The sequence below is a fragment of the Lacerta agilis genome, chromosome 6 (genome assembly GCF_009819535.1).
Source record: "Lacerta agilis isolate rLacAgi1 chromosome 6, rLacAgi1.pri, whole genome shotgun sequence".
Lineage (NCBI taxonomy): Eukaryota > Metazoa > Chordata > Lepidosauria > Squamata > Lacertidae > Lacerta > Lacerta agilis.
Window position 1 is genome coordinate 87,317,467 of NC_046317.1, and position 18,795 is coordinate 87,336,261.

At 42.5% G+C, this 18,795-nt stretch overlaps 1 protein-coding gene across 1 annotated transcript; it reads right to left on the bottom strand.

Moving 5' to 3' along the window:
• Positions 1-637: 637 nt before the first annotated feature.
• YTHDF1 (YTH N6-methyladenosine RNA binding protein 1) lies at positions 638-18,308 on the bottom strand. Its single transcript, XM_033153712.1, has 5 exons — positions 18,218-18,308; positions 15,406-15,430; positions 12,844-12,923; positions 5,898-7,421; positions 638-2,286 (listed from the first exon to the last, which is right to left on the bottom strand). The coding sequence occupies exons 1-5, from the start codon at positions 18,242-18,244 to the stop codon at positions 2,260-2,262; spliced, it is 1,683 nt and encodes a 560-aa protein (XP_033009603.1). The 5' UTR covers positions 18,245-18,308; the 3' UTR covers positions 638-2,259.
• Between the last annotated feature and the right edge of the window lie 487 nt (positions 18,309-18,795).

Consider the following 18,795-nt stretch of genomic DNA (forward strand, 5'->3'; position numbering starts at 1 on the left):
CGTAGACCAAAGATAGGGCAAAATGTTTCTTTTTAATGTCAAATTATATACAGCAAACTTTTATAATATCATTTGACATTACAAGAAACATTTCTACGTGTTGCCTTTTTTCATATTATGCAGAGTTTAAAAGCAGGCAACACATTGCAGCATGACTATTTTCCCAGGACCGTAACACTCTTTGGGACTGAATCCAACTAAGTCATCTCAGTGCAGACTAATCAAAATCAATGGGTAGGATAAACTTACACCCACTGATTTCAGTGAGTTGACACTAGAGTATTATTAGTTGGATCCAGCCCACTTTCCACATATACACTCATATTCAACAAGTGGCAGCATAACGAAACAGAGGAAGACTGTTCCTTGCTCCAGGTAAGCAGCAACACAGGAAGACGACCAACCTCGCTCACATTAATTGCCCCTTCCTCCTTGGAGGCACCAAGGAAAGCACTTGTGATCCACCAAAGTGGGCTTTGATCCATCAACAAGGCCATGTCAGCAGCTATCAAGCCCTCAAGGCGATCTCTACGGCAAGGCTCCACCATGTTTCCCTCCCCGCAGTGTTTGACCAGCAGAGGGCAAACAAGCCAGAGCTTCCAAGTGCTAAGGGGGAAGAAATAAGATGACATCACACTTGCTAAGTAGGTATTATTTATTAAGGCTTGTATTCTCCTAGAGGAAAAAAGTTAATCTGATGCTGTCCCATTACTCCTTACATCGGAAGCAACAGTCCAGAGACAAAGCTATATGTTCTAAATACAAGTCTAAATGATACAGCTTAAACTTTCATTTAAATCAGAGGTCCTCTTGAGTAAGTAGATTTCAGAAGATATTTGCTTTCTAATATAAGTAAAAGATCCTCTACAATAAACACGTGCAGGTTCGGTGTGCTAGAGCAACAGGCATGAGCATCAAGAATTCATGCTTAATTTTGAAACTCCGGTTGGTGGCCATTTCTTCAATAGCTTCCTCATTCCACAAAAACATGACAGCAAATTCCGTTTCTTAAAACAGTTGTTTTTACTCATCCAACAGAAAAAAATAGACACATACACACATTTTTAAACATCTGAAGCATAATCCATCATATGAGTCTGTACTAAGATTCTATATTAAAGCTCACCATTATTGGTATAAAATTTTAAATGACATTTTAGAGAAGGTGGGTGAAGAACAAAAACAGGGGACAGATTAAAAATGATTTAATGGGTATTAGAAAGCTGAAAAAAGCCTTTAAAAGCCACATTGCCCCCAAGCCCCTGCAATGCTGAAAACATTTAAACCATTAAAAAACTACAACACAAAAAAAATTATGGCAGAGAAAATCTCATCTTTTTGTTGCAGGATATGATATAGCAGGTGCACACAAAATTCATCAGATATGAACGAAAAGCTGTTTTTAGACTGCATGAGGAAGAACCCAAGGGGAACGTTTCTCATGCAAACTTCATTGAAAAGGACTGAAAATTATGCAAGTGCAAAATTGCATTTGTACAATTTTCATCTATGCAGCCCATGTGAGATGTGATACTTGTGAATTGTTCCCTTTTCATTTTCTACAAGACAGAAAAGTGCTTTCAGGATTTTTTTTTAAAAAACAACCAATCAACAAAACAGATAAAAAGTGAACTATACAAAGAGATCTGAACTTGTTGCATTGTCAATGCTTTTGACTTGGATGTTATTTCTGCAAATAAATGACAAAAAAGTAAAATACACACAAGGTTGTTTTTTGTATGCTTGCCATGAAGGAGCAAGACAATTTTGGAGACTGTTGAAACAAGAGGATCTGCAGTACATAAATATAAAATTATAGTGATTTTCAGATTAGAAACATAATTTGTGTTGAAGGTAAAAAGTCTTTGGGAAATACTATTTATCAGAAACTTCAATTATAGATGAACTTCTTTAACCATTAAAAAAACCCCAGCAAAACACCTTTATTTGTGGATTCTACAGCATTTTACATAGAAAAGGTACAAATTAATGCATATTCACTAGGGCAAAAAAACCGAAAAACCAAAAATCCAAAAACCAAACACACACTACAATGTACTTAAAAGATGCAACAATTTAATTTCCCCTGCACAAAAAGATATTGGAGCTGAAAGTTTTACAGTCTCCTGATGCCAGAATACAGCATCAGAGCAAATTTTTAAAAAGATTCAATTTTTCATAATCAAATTTAATATCAGTTCTAGTATATATATATATATTTATATATATATTTATAGCAAACCATATATATGTTTATTCTTATTGTTTATTTCGATTCTGACGTTCCTGTAAAGAAAAAAACATCGTATTAGAACACTTATTTATACCTGTTTTAAGATGCACTGCCATTGACCAGAGATTTGTACAGTGGTACCTCTAGATGCGAACGGGATCTGTTCCGGAGCCCCATTTGCATCCTGAGCAGTCAGCAACCTGCAGCGCCACTTCTGTGCATGCGCATGACATCATTTGACGCATCTGCACATGCGCGACCCGCCGAACCTGGAAGTAACCCGTTCCGTTACCTCCGGGTTCGGCACGTTCGTAACCTGTGCCGTTCGCAACCCGCAGCAAATGCAACACGAGGTACAACCGTACCTGTTTTAAGATGCACTGCCATGACCACAGATTTATAGTATCTGGACGTATAATTATCTCCGTATATCAGGAGTTTTGTTCCATGTGCACAACAAACAAGGATGCAACAAAATCCCCTCATTAAGGGGATACAACTTGGGTTCCACTCTTATGCCACGAACATTTATAAAAACTTACTATGATCAACAGTTGGCATCCGTCTCTCCCGGGAGACAATGAAGGAGTGTGCCTTGGTAAGAACTCAATGTGTTCTTATAAATGAGCCTCTGGGTATGAATTCAAGCGTTTAGAGTGGCAGCACCTGAACTTTGGAACTCTCTGCCTATTGAGATCCAGCTAAAGAACAGTAAGCAGTGAACTAAGTAAACAAATAAAGCCAAATGTGGGTGGTTGTGTGTCCATCAGCCTCAAAGCAAAACTGGGCCACCCAAAAGCAAAACAACAGCTTCTATATTCTCAGCAGACTTCCCAGTACAGGGGGAAATGTTTGCTTGCAAATTGACAGAAAATACCCTGTAAAGAACTGCACAATAGACACTGGCCTGCACTGTTTTCACTAGCTTGCTAGTGAGTGGTAGAAAAAGAAAAGTCCACCCCTCCTGGCAGCTACCTTACCTTTTATGTTGGGCACAGCCCAGTATTGACCAGTGGCACAGCTTATCTGTCTTTCCAAAAGTGCATGCTACTTCTGGTTACCAAGACACGAGAGGGGTGAGGGAATAGGGAGCTCAGTGCGAGCCAAATGGTGGACCCAATCTTGCACCCTTGCTGCTGTGGCAGCACTGCACTTCCCCACTGCCTCCCCAACTCCCTGTTTTGGAAACTGGAAGTAATGCACATCTTTGGGAAGCCAGACAAGCAATGCCGCCCTTCCCATGCTGCTACTGCCAGAGAGCCAGCCCCCTAATTTGTTGACATGAAACTCCATACACTTTCCAAGAAGCCTGCAGCTGGGAGCTACTGAGCTTAACCACAAACAGACATTGGCTTCGCATGGTCTTGCCAAGCCAAGATGAGGTTTAGCATGTCATGTGAATGCAGCCAACGTCGTGAAATCAGACACCCTCTTCTATGATTTTGCAACTGCTTTTTTAATCTGGTCTGGGACAGATATGCTTTGGCGGCTCTGTTGATTTTACTGGGGTTTTTTTTTTTTTTTTTTAAATCACTTTTAAATCTTTGTCAGCCACTCTTGAGAGTCCTTTGGCTGAAAAGCAGAAGAACTATTACAAAGTCTCACAAGCACGCAGAAGGGGACTCGGGACTTGTGTTTCTTCGACCACAGTCCACCCCACATCATGATACTAGGACCATGCAAATGCAAGTCCCTAGGCTTTCTGAAAGAGGCTCACTGGATCCCAGCCTGCTACTGTTCTTTAGAAGGAAACTACGGCAGCCTTACTGATCACCTAAACAGGCCTGCTCTCCGAGTCTGAAGGCACACTTTTATGTCATGAAGAAACAACTCCAAAACTATGGCCCAAAGTAGTATTTTAAACTTTACAGTGGCTTGTTGTTTCGGGAACAGGAGTTGCTGCTCCGAAAACAACAACAAAGGCTGCAAGAAACAGTGACCTTGCTCACACCAATTACTTTCTGGAAAGTGGCCTAAGAATTTTGCTTTTGCAATATCAGTCACTAGAATTTTTTAACACAAGCATTAGGCTAAGTCTATAATGCTGGAATTTGTTCTGTATATTATTCTGATATACTTAAGTGGCGTAAAAAAATCCCACTGCTGTATTTTCTAAAGCACTACTCATAAAACCAGATCCCACACTTCCTTAGGGAAACAGTACGTTATCCCCTACTCCCCAGGGAATTGTAAAATGGAGGCATTTCAGGTAAGTCAAGGGAAACTCATTCAGCCTTACTTTTTCCCTAGGAAGCATTGCATATACAACACATTCCCAGGTTTATCAGCAATTTATGGACGAGAAGCTCTCTTTTAAAAAATGGATAAACCTCGAACCTAAAGCAACCAGCAGCTGAGACAGCCTCCTCATCAGGTAGGAGCAAGGGCAAGTGGAGCAGCTGAAAGGAGCGCATCTGACTTGCTACCTATACTTGCTGGAGATGTACAAGGAGCATTCTGCAGACTGAAGCTGAGGGCACTATCCCTAATGCCTGAATCATGTGCCCTTTTGCCCAAGCTGACGGAAGTTCTAGATCCTTGGCCTAGTTGTCCCTCCAGTTCTCCTTCATTCTTGGCTCCTTTAAATCCATGCTCATTACTGCTATTATGCTTATCTTCTTTCCATTATTATTATTATTATTATTATTATTATTATTATTATTATTATTATTATTATTATTATTATACTGCCCTTTATCCATAGATCTCAGGGCTGTTCACAACATAAAAGTACAATATATTCCCAATGAACTGCATTTTGCAATTTTTGAGGGCAATTACTTGAGCAGATTTTAATTTTCTGCCTTGTATTATTGTTGTACTGTACACGTAAAGTGGAAGGAGGGGTTACACCAGTAAAGTACCACTTACTTCAAAGTTAAAGTTCATTTACTGTTCAACCCCACTTTCCTGGGCCTTCCCTGGTGGAGTTCAGTTGAAAAAAAAATCCCTCTGTAAATTTTGCAAGTTACTTAATGGCTGACTTCTCAGTCTTACAACTGACCTGTAATGTTTTATTAGAAGGGTACAAATTCAATTGCAACGGGTATTAAAATATTTGGTGCAGCTGATGAGTACTAACAATGACACCAACTTTATTGAATACAGGTCAAGATCCAGCTCTGTTTGTTCCACTCACACAGGGAGGCCTTTAAGCTTCTTCAAATGGGACCTCCAATATTGTGGGGTGGGGGGAGACTTCCCCAGAATGACATCTCATAAGGCACAAGAGATTGTCTTCAGAATGCATTCCTGCTCCTGCCCGCAAGCAGACATGGCAAGTGGTAGTGGATGGGTTTGGATTCCACCCATACTACTTCTAGGATGAAAGCCACATCTGACATCTTAGACCAGTGGTGGCCAAACCTTCAGATGTTTTGGGACTGCAATTCCCATCATCCCTGACCACTGGTCCTGTTAGCTAGGGATGATGGGAGTTGCAGTCCCAAAACAGCTGGAGGGACACGTTTTGCCACCACTGTCTTAGACCAACTTGCAGAGATTATTTATGGATGCTGGGGATCTCTGGAAAAACCACAAGACGTGAAGCATAGGCATTTGCTTTTTAAAACAAATCAGAAGCCCCTTTCAAGCCCTTAGGTCTCTCTTCCCCTGCCCTCCCGTATTTCCACAAGTTCAGTAAGACATTCTAAAGCCAGTTTACCTTCCGCACCACCTCTTCCTCCTCCTGGCGCTTTTCGTAATGGGAAAAGTCATCGAAGATAGAAGTTGTGTGCTTGTACGTAGCAATAATTTTAAGCACTTGTTTTGCTTTTTCTAAGGGCACCTCCTGAGTGTCACGGGAGTTTGTAACTGGTTTGTTGTCATTGTTCTCCAGCCTGATGTGTCGGAGTTGGTTGTTGGGAACATCTTTCACAAAGAGCCACTTGACATCAAACTTCCCCTTCCATTTGTCCTGAGACCAGACACCAGCACTGGTGCCATAATCTACCGGCGACCTCATTTCCGCCACTCCACAGAAATGTCCGCTGCCGTTGACACTGAATAATAAGTAGACAGGACCCTTACTATTCATAGAGCGGAAAGCACTGTCCAAACGCTTGTTGCCATGTTCTGTGCTACACCAAATGGAATATTTAATGGAACGATGAATATCGTCCTCAGAATAGCTCTTTATTATGAACACGCGTCCATTTTTAAGGTTCCATTCGAAATCCTTAGGGTTGTAACTGTGAGCAGCTTTCAGTTTTTCAAGGACAGGGTGGGATTCGCTGCCTGGGATGGAGTTTGCTGGGGTACTGCCAGGCGAGTTGTTCTCATTACCAGTTCCTCCGCTTTGGCCAAAAGCTGCATTTCTGTTACGAGGCGCCACCCACCGGTTTTGAGATGGCGGCGGCTGAGGGTTCTGGTATGGCAGCTGGGCCAGTGGAGGTGGCTGGGCAGGAATAGGCTGAATGATTTGTGGCTGTGGTACTGATTGAGGAGAAGGGATCTGCTGAGGAGTTGGAACTTTGGCCACAGGTCCCTTATTGTCCCAGGTACCAATGTCCATGTTATGTTTAATAGGTGGCGGAGGTAAAGCCCCTCCTATCACAGGCCCACTTTTTGCTTTCATCTTGGGCTGAGGCTTTGCAGGTTTGCTAGCAATTGCAGCCCAAGAGGTTGGCTTAGATACCGGCAAGTTTATACTTGAACCCCCGTTGCCAGACAAAGCGCCTGTCATCCCAGCGCTGTTGACCACAGAACCTACTGTTTTCACGGCAGAAGCTGTGACGTCCCCACCAATCTTCAGTCCAACCATTCCCTGCTCGATGCTGTTCATTCCAGGAGCTTTGTTTAGAGTATCATTATGAAATCCTGTCTGCCCATCCACCATAGTACCACCGAGGGAACTGGGTGGGTAGCTGTAGCTGCTTCCATAAGCTGAGTTCTGAGTCTGCTGCCCTTGGGACCCACTTGTCCCCCATGCTGAGAAAGGTGGGTTTTCAGGGAAAAAATTGAATCTGTGCGGGTAAATGTTGTTCCCCAGTCCACCAGGCTGTCCAAAAACAGCATCGTGCATGAAATGATGATCACCATTACTGAGCTGTCCATAGGGAGTGAGGTATGGAATAGGAGGGTCTCCTCCAGTTGACCATGGTGCTTCACTGAGGGAGTAGGGATAGCTAATAGAATGTGGGTAATAACTGGACAGGTAGGGATCTGTCATTGATGGATAGCTGTTATTCTGTTAAAGACAAGAAAAGTAATTTCAGATTCAGATATTCAGAGTGTTATTCAAACCAGAAGAGATGCTTCAGAAAAGTACAACTCTTAAGTGCTGCTGTAACTGAAAGAGCTATCAAATGCCCTCAATGTTTAGAAGTGTCCCCTTTCTTAAGAACTGTTTCAGCCTCTCAAATTAAAACAGGTTTAGTATTAGTTCACAAGCTTCACAACAAACAGGGTGAATCTTGGAGACATGGAGAGGTTTTCGTTTTCCCGCTATCATTTTATTATACAGAAAAAACTGTTTCTCATCTGCTTTCGTAATTCTATTCCTGTATTTTACTTGCTTGTAAATCACTTTGAGACTTTAGCAATACAAAACTTTTTGAAATACAAAATTAATAAACCTAAACCATAAGCTTTGTCTTTGCTGCCTTCAGCGGGCATGTTAAGCCAACTAGTGAGTTGTGACTAAAGTAGTTTCACAAGATGCCAATGTTATAATATTAGAAATGGGTTACTTATGCCTCACAACTTTTATGAACACTCTCAAACATATGAAGTTAGTTGGTACAATCTAAGTGTATGAAAAATGTGATACTGTGCAAGCAATCACAAACATTCCTAGAGAGAAAATATAATATAAATGCAAGTTCTAATAACATTTTCAACCCCAATTATTGCAAATGCACAACTCTCATATTTGACTCTCCTCTTTCTCTCTCAGTTTCAAGTACCTGCTAGAACATGTCACTTCTGCCTCCCTGAAAAGCCCTGGCACTTTGCAATCTTCTCCGTTGCTCTTTGGCTCATGGCTCTGGTTATTTTGCACACTCATTAATCTCACTAGCATTTCTCACTCAGATTAATTCGGTTTGTCTATTCAGAACTGCTCCCATCATTCTTCATCTTGCCAGCTATTTCAGTTCCATTTTACAACTCACTGGTTCTACTTCACATCTCTTAATCTTCTTGTCCGTTTATTCTACTGGCCGGCTACTGTGAATGTCGTCAATGGATCCAGCAAGGGAGTTCTTCAGTTCATTTTAATTTATTTATTATGCTTATATCCACCCTTCCACCCAAAGGAGCCCAGGAATACAAATTTGTTCTCAAGGCAGGGGTGGGGAACCTGTGTCTCTTCGGATATTGTTGCCATCAATCCCAGCCAGCATGCCCAACAGCCAGGGATTATGGAGTTTTAGTCCAAGAACAGCTGGTGGGCCATAACTCGCCATTCCAGGCCTAAGGTGTCCTGCTTCCTTACCTACATTGCCCAGTTTCCTGTTACATTCCCTTCTCTCACAACCCTGACTAATCACCTTCTTTCAACCTCAGTAATACTCTCTTCCACTCTTTAAGTTGTCTTCACTCCTGAACCTTGAAAACCGTGTCATTTCTACAACAGCAACCTTTTATCACTCTTTTTAATTTAGCCTTTACATAGCTCCTTTTCTCCTAGGCCAGTCGTAACAGCCCAGCTGGACCGTATCAAAGGCCCACCTGGTTTAGCATTGTATTCTCACAGTGGCCACTCAAGATGCCCACTAGAAGACCCCCAGCAGGGCATGAGTGCAACTGTACTGCCATCACTTGTTCTTCTCGGCAACTGAGGTTAAAAGGCATACCGCATACAAATACAAGTAGCACACTCCCCTCTTGACTAGTAGCCATTGACAACCCTGTTCTCTGTGAATTTGTCTAAACATCTTTTAAAGCAAAGCTGGTGACCATTGCTCTTGGGGTACCAAAATGCACAGCTTAGTGATATGGATATATTGAAATCGAGGATTTACACAGGGTAATTTGCATCATAAAATTTTCAGATTCCCTACAAAGTGATCTGATTTAGTTTATTCTACTTGTAAACTGAACACTTTGGTAAATTTCCCCACTACAGTCGCACCTTGGTTTTCGAACACCTTGGTACTCAGACGTTTTGGCTCCCAAATGCCACAAACCTGGAAGTGACTGTTTCGGTTTGCAAACTATTTTTGGAAGCTGAACATCAGACAGGGCTTCTGATTGGCTGCAGGAGCCGCACTTTGGGTTCCAAACATTTTGGAAGTTGAACGGACTTCCGGAAAGGATTCTGTTCGACTTCCAAGGTACAAATGTATTTTGCTTGCCCTCTGTCACATAATATCTTAGTATCTCTTTGACTATTAAGTTGCATTTCAACCAATTTCATCTTAACTTTCTGGGTTGCTGTTGTTTATACACACTTTCAGGTTTCTTGAAATTAAAATTCTAATTGGTAAATTTCACATTTTTCACCTGTTATGGGTTTCTGGTGTTCTACTACAGCAGCTTGACAGTTAAGAGTGTATGAAACCAACTTTATTGAAGATATTGATATAAAAGCTTTTCACAAAAAAGTTTTAAAAGTAACAATTATACCTATTTAACAAAACAGCATGGCCTGTCCACCCTGGTAACAAGCTTTACCTATGTGGATGCCACACAGCAAACAGACACGGTTTTCTGCTGGAAAAGTGGCCAGGGTCTCATCAGCAGGCATTGCCCCATCAAGCTTTGCTGAAAATTCCAGTACAATTACATGGAAGGACTGTGTCACAGTAAAAGACCATGCAAATAGCTACCAACTCATACTGGAATTCTTCCAAACTACTCTTACCCAAAGAAATGATGGATCAGTTCAGATTATTCAATCAAATTACTCAAGCACTGTCAATACTGATACACATGCCTACACAGAGAAGTACTGGAAGCTATTTTCTGAGAAGATTCCACTGTTAAAATATTCCACTGATAAAAATATTCTGCCTTTGCGTGGTCTGTTAAAATCTGAGCATGTCATTTGTTCAGGGTAATACCTATACTGTACATTTTTAAACTCAGAATTTCTATTTAAAACTCTGTAATACACATTTGATATTGTTATTAAAAATGAATTTCTACAGGCCATCAAGAATATGCACCATACAGCTTCCAGCACTTCTTTTCAGCAATTAGTTACCATCAGTGTTTAGAATCCTATACAAACTAGTTATTTAAATAAGAGGATGGGCAACTGCTCAGCAGCACTGCCATACAAGTAACTTATTATTATCATTATTTGGCCTTTATTAGTTGCTTTATACAGAAACAAGCACCTCAAGACAACTTTACAACAAAATAAAACTCTCATCATGAAAAAGAAACCCCCAAACAACTTTCCTATTTTAAGTGTTGGGCTAGCATGATGTGTTGAACATAGGCAGCTGGGCTGAAGTGTGTACCAGCTAAGTTAAATATCAGTTCAACTATTTGCACAGGGTGGCCTTTGGGGAGCCAGTACCTCTCATTCAGATTTAACTCACAGGGCTATCATGACAGTTAAATGAGTTAAGAACTGTAAATAATTCTGGCAAGCTGAAAACTGCTAAGTAAGTCGATAATTAAAGCTGTGGTCTATAGAACAGCAAATGAAAACAGTCATCCCAACTATTAAAATAATGCTTCAGCTACTTAATCCATCCTACAGTAAAGTTTTAACCCCAAAGGTTTTGAAGGTGTTCCCCTCATTATATGGGTGAAGCATGCTTTTATACTTCCATAATAACCAATTCATTTATGCAACTGAGGATCAAACTACATGTGATTTTTTCCCCTTCATTACGAGAACTGACAACTTTTTTGGGGGGGGGGGATATGTGTATGTGCTTAGGGTGGGAGGAATCATGGATGTGATGGAAAATGGATGAATCATTTACCTCTGATTCAAACTACACCCCTGAAGCTGCCATTATCCTGAGAGGGAAAACTCTGCATCAAACAGCAGCTTTGGAGGTAACTTAAGTTGAAGGATCAATGGGGGGTAAAAGGGTCAGAACACCCTCCCCAAAACCCATTTATGGTGCTGCTGCTGCAGATTAGTGGCACTGTGGTCTAAACCACTGAGCCTCTTGGGCGTGCCAATCATGAAACCCCCATGCACAGCTTGTTCTCCTTAAGTAAAAAAAAAGAAAACCCAGAGACCTGCGGAATGGCTCATGACTTATTTGCAGTTTGCTGGCACCTTATAGAATCAGCAGCAGGTGGAAGAGGAGCTCTCTTGTCCACACTTAGAAAATATATGGCAAAAAGGATGTGCAGTCAAAAGTTTTACATAGAAGAGCTTTTGGTGCTTGGAAATACAGTATGCTCCACACAACATTCTTCAAAATCATGGGCAATGTATGAATGTATATTATGCATATTATGAAGTAAAATGTAACAGCCTGAAATAGAATTCACATCAGCTACTTTAACAAAATACCTTTATTTATGGTTTTCACACAAATGCAGTGGTACCTCGGGTTACAGACGCTTCAGGTTACAGACTCCACTAACCCAGAAATAGTACCTCGGGTTAATAACTTTGCCTCAGGATGAGAACAGATATCGCGGCGTGGCAGCAGCGGGAGGTCCCATTAGCTAAAGTGGTACCTCAGGTTAAGAACAGTTTTAGGTTAAGAACGGATCTCCAGAACGAATCAAGTTCTTAACCCGAGGTACCACTGTAGAGTGATTCATTTGCTGAGGTATGTACCCAATAAGCCACTGTGCTGGGGTTTCAAGATCAAAGTTTTACAAACATTTTAGATTATTACAGTTCTCAGCATTAAGTGTGATAGGACCAACAGTCTGATCTTTACTTCTGAACTGACATATGAGTGATCTTTGACTTAGTTCAGAGGTCGCCAAACTATGGTCCACGGGCCAGATCTGGCCCAATTGCCCTCAGAATCCGGCCCGTGGACAGTCTGTGGAGCAATTCTGATAGTTTTCCCCCTGGTAATTTTTTGGGGGCGCCATTTTCCCCCTCCTCCTGGCTTCTCCCTGCCCTGCATAGAGGAGGAAGGGAGTTGGGCTGAGCTGGCTGAGTGCCATTTTGGGGAGCGCCTCTCCGGGGCCGAAAGCAGCCCTTTCTTGCCGCTGGTCCCTCCAGCCCTCACAAGAGCAGGCATAGATGGCACGGTTGATGCCTCTCCCAACCAGGGCTCCTGTGCCTGCCCTTGCGAGAGGCGGACGGCGGGACCAGCGGTGAGAAAGGGCTCCTTTCGGGCCGCTCGTCCCTCCGCCGCCTCTGCCGCCCGCTCCATAGGTAGGCTGGGGGGAGGGGGGAGAGAGAAGCGCCCTCCGGTGCATGTGTGTACGCGTGCACACACAAACACACACACACACGGTCCGGCGTGCCACGCGGTCTGGGGGATGGTCAACCGGCCCCCTCCCCAAAAAGTTTGTTGACCCCTCACTTAGCTGAACCAGTGATTATTTGTTTACCTCGAATCAGAGGGAGTGCTACATCAGAATTAATGTTCTTTGGCTCTCTCTACTATGTATTAGAATCATTTACTTTAAAAAAAAATACAACTTTCTGATCATCTTCACTCTCCAAAAGCCCTTTTTTAAAAAAGAAGAAGAAAGAAATAATATTTTCAGCAGCGCTAACTAACCTGATTTGACTGTCCAGAAAGGTAAGGCTCAAAATCGTTGTCGTGAACTGTATCTTTCTGATGAAGAGAACCATTTTGCACTGAAACAAAAGAGCTGAAGTTATAGCCGTGTACATTCTTAAAGTTTCAGTAAGAACCATTTCCAAAGCACAGTGACAGCATATGTAAACAAAGCAGTTTTTATCCTATGGCATTGTAAATTCAGAGAAGGCAGAGGGGTCAGATTTCAACAAGATGTAAAAAAATCTTTCACAGGAATGCTAAATGCCATTGTTGCCTATAAGACTAGTTTGAATGACATTTACTGAGCAGCTTGCAAGCAGGTTTTTCAACAACCTGCAACACAGCTTTGGCAAGAACAGGAGTAACATTCATACAATGTACTAACATACTCTTCGCCTGAGAAGGAAGACTAGAGAAGCTTAGCAAGCAAGAGCAGAAATCTGAGAGGCCTCCAAGTCAGCATGGGATGCCAGGAAGAGGTCAATAAAATGCTAGCTAAATGGTCTTTAAAGTTCAAGTCTTGGTATCCTTTATGTAGAATGGAGACTCTATACTTTCTCATAACAATCTGGATTATTATAGGCATTGCTCTTTATTAATGTTTAATAACTAGCAAAAATATCTGTTTTTTTAAGCCAGCTTTTCAGACTGCAGTCTAAGGAACCCTGGGATTCTTGCTTATCACAGGTTCCTCACTGAGAAGACCTTCAACACAGACAAGTATCCCTGAAAGACAGATTGACAGTTATTATAGATTTCCATTGTAGGTGCACTCAGTTGACACAGGGATACACTGAAGCCCAACAAGACCAGCCAGTACTTCATGTCTGCTGTGGGAAGCCTAGAGCAATCCTTCATATCCAGAACTGTTCACAGCGTGCAGGTGTTTGATGGCAGACCAGACGATATGAAACAAACTCCGTGAAGATAGGAGGTTTCAAAGTCACAAACTAGTTAACACATGTATGTAAGTTACCAGTAGAGTTTTAGAAGTAAAACATAATAAATGTTCAAATACCACCTTAGATAGATATCAAAAGGATAACTTTTAGGGAGGAAACCATATCCTCTTTCATGTGCACAAAATCAGGAATCTTCCTTAAGCTATGCAAAAATAAATAAATAAAGCCTTTATGAAACTACAAACTCCCATACTGGAAACAAATATGATAGCTTAGGGCAATTATGAGTTTTAAATGGCTTAGTGTAACAAAATAAGAGAAAGCATTTACAATTGGGGCCCCGCTAGACGAATGCCTTGCTAGACGAAAAACTCGCTAGACGAAAGGCATTTGCTAGCGGAAGGCTGCCCCGCAAGACGAAATTGTCAATGGGGCTGCCTCGCAAGACGAATTTTTTTTTCGTCGCGCGAAAACCGCTATTGCATTGGTGCTTCGCTAGACGAAAAAATCGCTAGACGAAGATACTCGCAGAACAAATTATTTTCGTCTAGCGAGGCACCACTGTATACTTAATTGTGAGGGAGCGATTAACCATAGTGCAAACAATTAAAGCGCTATAGAAGGGCACTTCGAGAACACTAGACAGAAGATGCCAAAGCCAAGGACCACTGGAATCTATGGGCTCTAGCATGCCTAACTCTGTTCTGGGTTGTGCTCAGGGATCCAGCAAACAACAGGAAACTGACGGCATGGGATGGCTAAGCAAAGGATACTTATGGGAAAGTTTTCCACCTTGTCTACTGTGCTTACTTTTTAAAGCTGTTTTTAAACCCCTCTTAATTTTGTTGAAAATATATAGGCTTAAATAACCTCCCACCAGATTTAAAATTCCAAATACTAAACTAGTATGAAGAAAAGATCTGGAAGATGATGCTAAACGATTCCGTAATTGCTTGTGGAAACAAGAACGACTCATCTGAACATGCAATTTATACTTTTGATTTTGATGCATTGTGGTCCGCCCGTAAACATCAGAATTGGGTGGACTATAAATCTAAATAAAATATGTAACAGCATGATCCAAATGTGACGGTGACTATTTGCTCTCCTACATTCAGCTGTGTCAAATGTTGCTATTTTATACATAATCTCTGCATCTTGCAGTCAAGAGGAGTTTGAACTTTTGGGATGAGTGCTCCAAAAATAGTTTCAGTGGAAAAAAGAGCAGTGATGTGTCAACTCCCATGACCTATAATCCTATAACTACCAACAATACTCTGGTGACAGAAGAGGAAGTGGCCTAACTGCAATACAAAATTATTACATTCTTGGAAAATTTACCTATTTTATCTTTTCTTTTATAAAAATGAAAACAAGCCTCTTGCAAAAATAAATAAGTATGCACCGTTGTTTTTAAACAAAAACTGAGACAAATGTTTGCACAGAATGGTGTGAAAACATACAAATAGTTCAACACATTGATCCTAATCAAACATCCTGAGTAAATGCCACTGAAATTCAGTAAGACTTACTTCTGCACAGAATCCTGTTGCATTTTAATAAGATCTGTTTCAAGAGTGAAAGCCAAGTTTCATCCAGTATATTCAGTCTAGATCTACTTTCCGAACCATCTATTTTAAATTTAAAAATTCCTTACCTTTATTATCTTGTCCTTTCGGTCTCTGTCATGTCATAAGCACATGTTCAGATAAAGAAAAGAGATAGAGCAGATAATATGTCACTTCCTGAGCCACAATAAAGCAAAAGATCATTCCAATTTAGATATATATTGTAGTCCATGATATATAAAGAATATATAATATAGTAACCTACACTGACAGACAGGGCAAAGGCATGTAAAGTCCTACAATTCCCAACCACAGCCCTTTCTTTCTGGTCTTAGGTTTCTGCATCTGTTACCAGTTTAGTCAGCCAGTATGTATCGTGAACAATCTCTAAGTATTTCTTGCTAGTTCCAGATAGAAATGGTCAAGGGCACTGCATGAACAGTTTTTAATGACTCCCAATAAATTAGTACAAAATGAGCATTCAGTAGTAGAGCACAATGACAGCCAAGTATCGAGCACAGTATTTTTTAAGAGAGGGAGAGGAGAGACTCCTGTTGCATTTAGGTGCTACATTTAGGCTTTCCAGAGGCATATGCTAGGCCAATGTGAGAACAGGATGCTGGACTAAGTGGGACATTGTCCTGATCCAGAAGGCTCTTATGTTTTTAGAAATACCTTGCCACCTCAGGACACAAGACTGAAAGGCAGACACACTGGAAAAGCACCACGACTCAAGAGGAAAGGCAGAAACAAAGAGAAACAGATAAGGGAAACAGCACCTAGCTTTAGCATGTGTATGAAATGCCAAGGGAGGAATTGCCAGGGAGAGAGAACAAAGAAAAGAGCAAAACAAAATAAAAAATAAAAAAATCCTTCCAGTAGCACCTTAGAGACCAACTACTGTAAGTTTGTTCTTGGTATGAGCTTTCGTGTGCATGAACACTTCTTCAGTTACAGATAAAGAAAAGAGCAGTTGACTTCTTTGGGACCTTCAGGAATACCTAAAAACCTGCAGGGGGACAGAGAAGCCGCAACAGTTTACACAGGGGTCACTGTGGGCACACATGCATACAAGGGCCTTCTCTGGTACCTAGAGGGTCCCACTCCTGCTAAAATTAGACTTAAAAGAAACATCCTTTTGCATTCAACAGAAAAGTTTGCTGTGTGTGTTTTGCACCCATGACAGTTTCTGTGATTTGCTGATATGCCATCGGGCCCAAAAAGGTTTATAAACAAAGATGTGGGAAATGTTGGCTGTTAAGAAAGACCTATGGCGAGAACACTAAAGTTTTGGGCACCCCAAGCACAAAGAGAAAGATGAAAGGGAAGGTAGTCACATCTCCAAATTTAAGAAATAAGTAAAGCAAAAAAACAAACAAAAACAAAGTTAAGTCTTATGGAAACCAGAGAGACACCCCCTTCAGAAACAAATCAAGAAGTAGAACATCAAAGAATGACATATACACAGGGTAAGAAAGCAAGAAATAGGTGGGAAATAACACCATAACAAGGGGCACTTACAGTAAGCATCAGAAAGGATATCTAGGTACCTTATCAAATTTATTATGGCATGAGCTTTTGCAGGCAAAGCTGATAAAGTAAATTTGTTAGTCTTTCAAGATGCCACAAGTCTCTCTGCAGTTTTTACTGCAACAGACAGTTACACCTCTGGAAAATACATAGCCTTGATACAGTTTGTGGCTATGGCTGTGAGGTTGCTGGTCCAAACCTTGTATCAGCCATGGTATCACAAGGCAGCCTTAAGCAAGCCACTACTTCTCAGCCACAGACTGAGACACAAATATATACTACTTTACAGAACTATTGTTAAGAATTACTGATATAATAGAAGACCATTTGAAAGTCCTACAGAAATGTCATGTATGAATAAAGGGAGAAGCAGTTCCCCACAAAATTGAAGACAGCAAAGAGAAAAGTTCCTCCAAGAGAGGGATGTGGAGCATGTATTTCAAAGAAAGAGGAAAGATCCAGAAAGTGGAAGGGGAGCTGAAGGTAAATAATACAGGACCTACACCTGAATAGGTAGCTTGTGGCCTTCCAGATGCTGTTGGACTCCAATTCTCCTTATTCCTGACCTTGCTAGCTGGGGCAATGGAAACGGTAGTACAGAAGACCACGTTTCCCATCACTACCCTACACTGTTCAGCTTGAGTGGGAAAGAGATGTGAAGCGTTTGGTACATGAAGTGCATCCCAAGGCATGTGTGCATGTACATCTTTCAGAATAGCACTTCATGAATCTGATGAGATGGGCCGTAGTCCATGCAAGCTTACACCACAATGCATTTATTAGCCTTTAAGTCGCACGACTTTATTGCAACATCCAATTATCTTTCCTCAAAATGGACCCATACAATGACTGCAGATGTCCAGTTCACACATTGCACAAATGCAAACCCTGCTTTGGCACCAAGTGCATATACTGTACTCAACAAAATCATGGCAGAGGCAGATATGTGTTTATCTCACCATCACATTAAGCGTGCACTTAATGCACACAAACCTTCAGAAGCACAACGCTTGTAACAGCCCCTACGAGGGCCTAGTAGTGCGTGTGACACAGCCAAACTCTTACAGGACGGAACAAAGGCCCGGAAGAGGGGGAAAAGGAAGAGGTGGAAGAAATAAAAGAAAAACCTCATCCCTCCCGCCCCTCCAAAAAGGACAGGGCTGGATTTGCATAAAACGGTAAAGAGAAACAAGGGCGAGTGTGGATAAGGCAGGCTGGGTGGGTTGCTTAGGCCCAGGAAAGAGAATTAAAGGGAGCTCAAGGTCTAAATTGCAAACAGAAGGAAATGCCGGGAGGGGAGAAGGGGGGGGGGGTTGTGGGCGAGCGCTGCCCGTTCTTCCCTCTCCCCACGCCCACCCTTGATCCGCTTACCTGGGGGTCAACGCTGGTGGCAGACATCTCTCATGCGCGCCCTGAAGTGGTGGTGGCAGCGAGGGGAGGGGGGGAGGGACCGGGGAAGGGAGGGAGGAGGAACAAGGAGGGGGCGGGGGGCAAGGCCAGGCGCGGGTGAGGAGGGCAGGGGGGGAGAAGAAGGGTATGGGTGGGTGTCAAGAGACCCAGACAGAGAGAAAGGGAGATGGTGGGTGGGTGGGTGGGTGGGCGCGCTCCCCCCTCCCGCTTCTCCCAGGGGTGGGGGGGGCAGGGAGGGAGAGTGGTGGGGGCGGGGGCGCGCTGCGCACGCGCGTGGCGGGGAAGACGAAGAAGATGGTGTGTGTGTGGTGGGAGTCTGAGGTCAAGGGAAGGAGGGGAGGGGGGAAGGAGGGCTGCTGCTGCCGCCGCCCCCCCGCCCTCGTGCGTGCGCGCCCTCGCCGGCCCGTTCGTGCTCGCGCCCGTTCCTCCTCCTCGCTCCCCTCACATCGCGGGCCTCCTCCTCCTCCTCCTCGCGCAGGGCTGAGGGAGCCGCTGTTGCCGTTGCCTCCGCTCGCTCGCCTCCCTCTGGGCCTGAGGGA